Below are 301 nucleotides of genomic sequence, written 5' to 3' on the forward strand. Positions count from 1 at the left end.
CCGCACAGGTTCCCTGGCTGTGCCCAGCCTACCTGCGGGACTGCATCATGGCCGACGGTTCCAGCTACCGTGGCACGCGGGCCACAACGGAGAAGGGTCTGCGCTGCCAGCACTGGCAAGCCATGACACCCCATGACCACAGGTGCCCCTGTGTCCCCAGCTGCCCCATGGCACCCATCAGTGGCCCTGGGCAGCATGGGGCAATGGGGAATGGGCTGGGGGCAGTGCAGCGGCAACAGGGACAGCGTGGGGGCAATATGGGGAGAGCGCTGGGGCAATGGCACTGACCAGGGGTGGCACA

At 67.1% G+C, this 301-nt stretch overlaps 1 protein-coding gene across 1 annotated transcript in view; it reads left to right on the plus strand.

The window, feature by feature from the left end:
* Positions 1 to 27: 27 nt before the first annotated feature.
* LOC104168084 (hepatocyte growth factor-like protein) overlaps positions 28 to 301 on the plus strand; it is a gene marked incomplete at both ends in the record, with an annotated part of 2,436 nt that continues 2,162 nt past the window's right edge. The window contains one exon of the mRNA XM_009708542.1: positions 28 to 142. Coding sequence (XP_009706844.1) covers positions 28 to 142 — 115 coding nt within the window. The remainder of the gene's footprint in view (positions 143 to 301) is intronic.

Source organism: Cariama cristata, unplaced genomic scaffold (assembly GCF_000690535.1).
Source record: "Cariama cristata isolate BGI_N322 unplaced genomic scaffold, ASM69053v1 scaffold33739, whole genome shotgun sequence".
Lineage (NCBI taxonomy): Eukaryota > Metazoa > Chordata > Aves > Cariamiformes > Cariamidae > Cariama > Cariama cristata.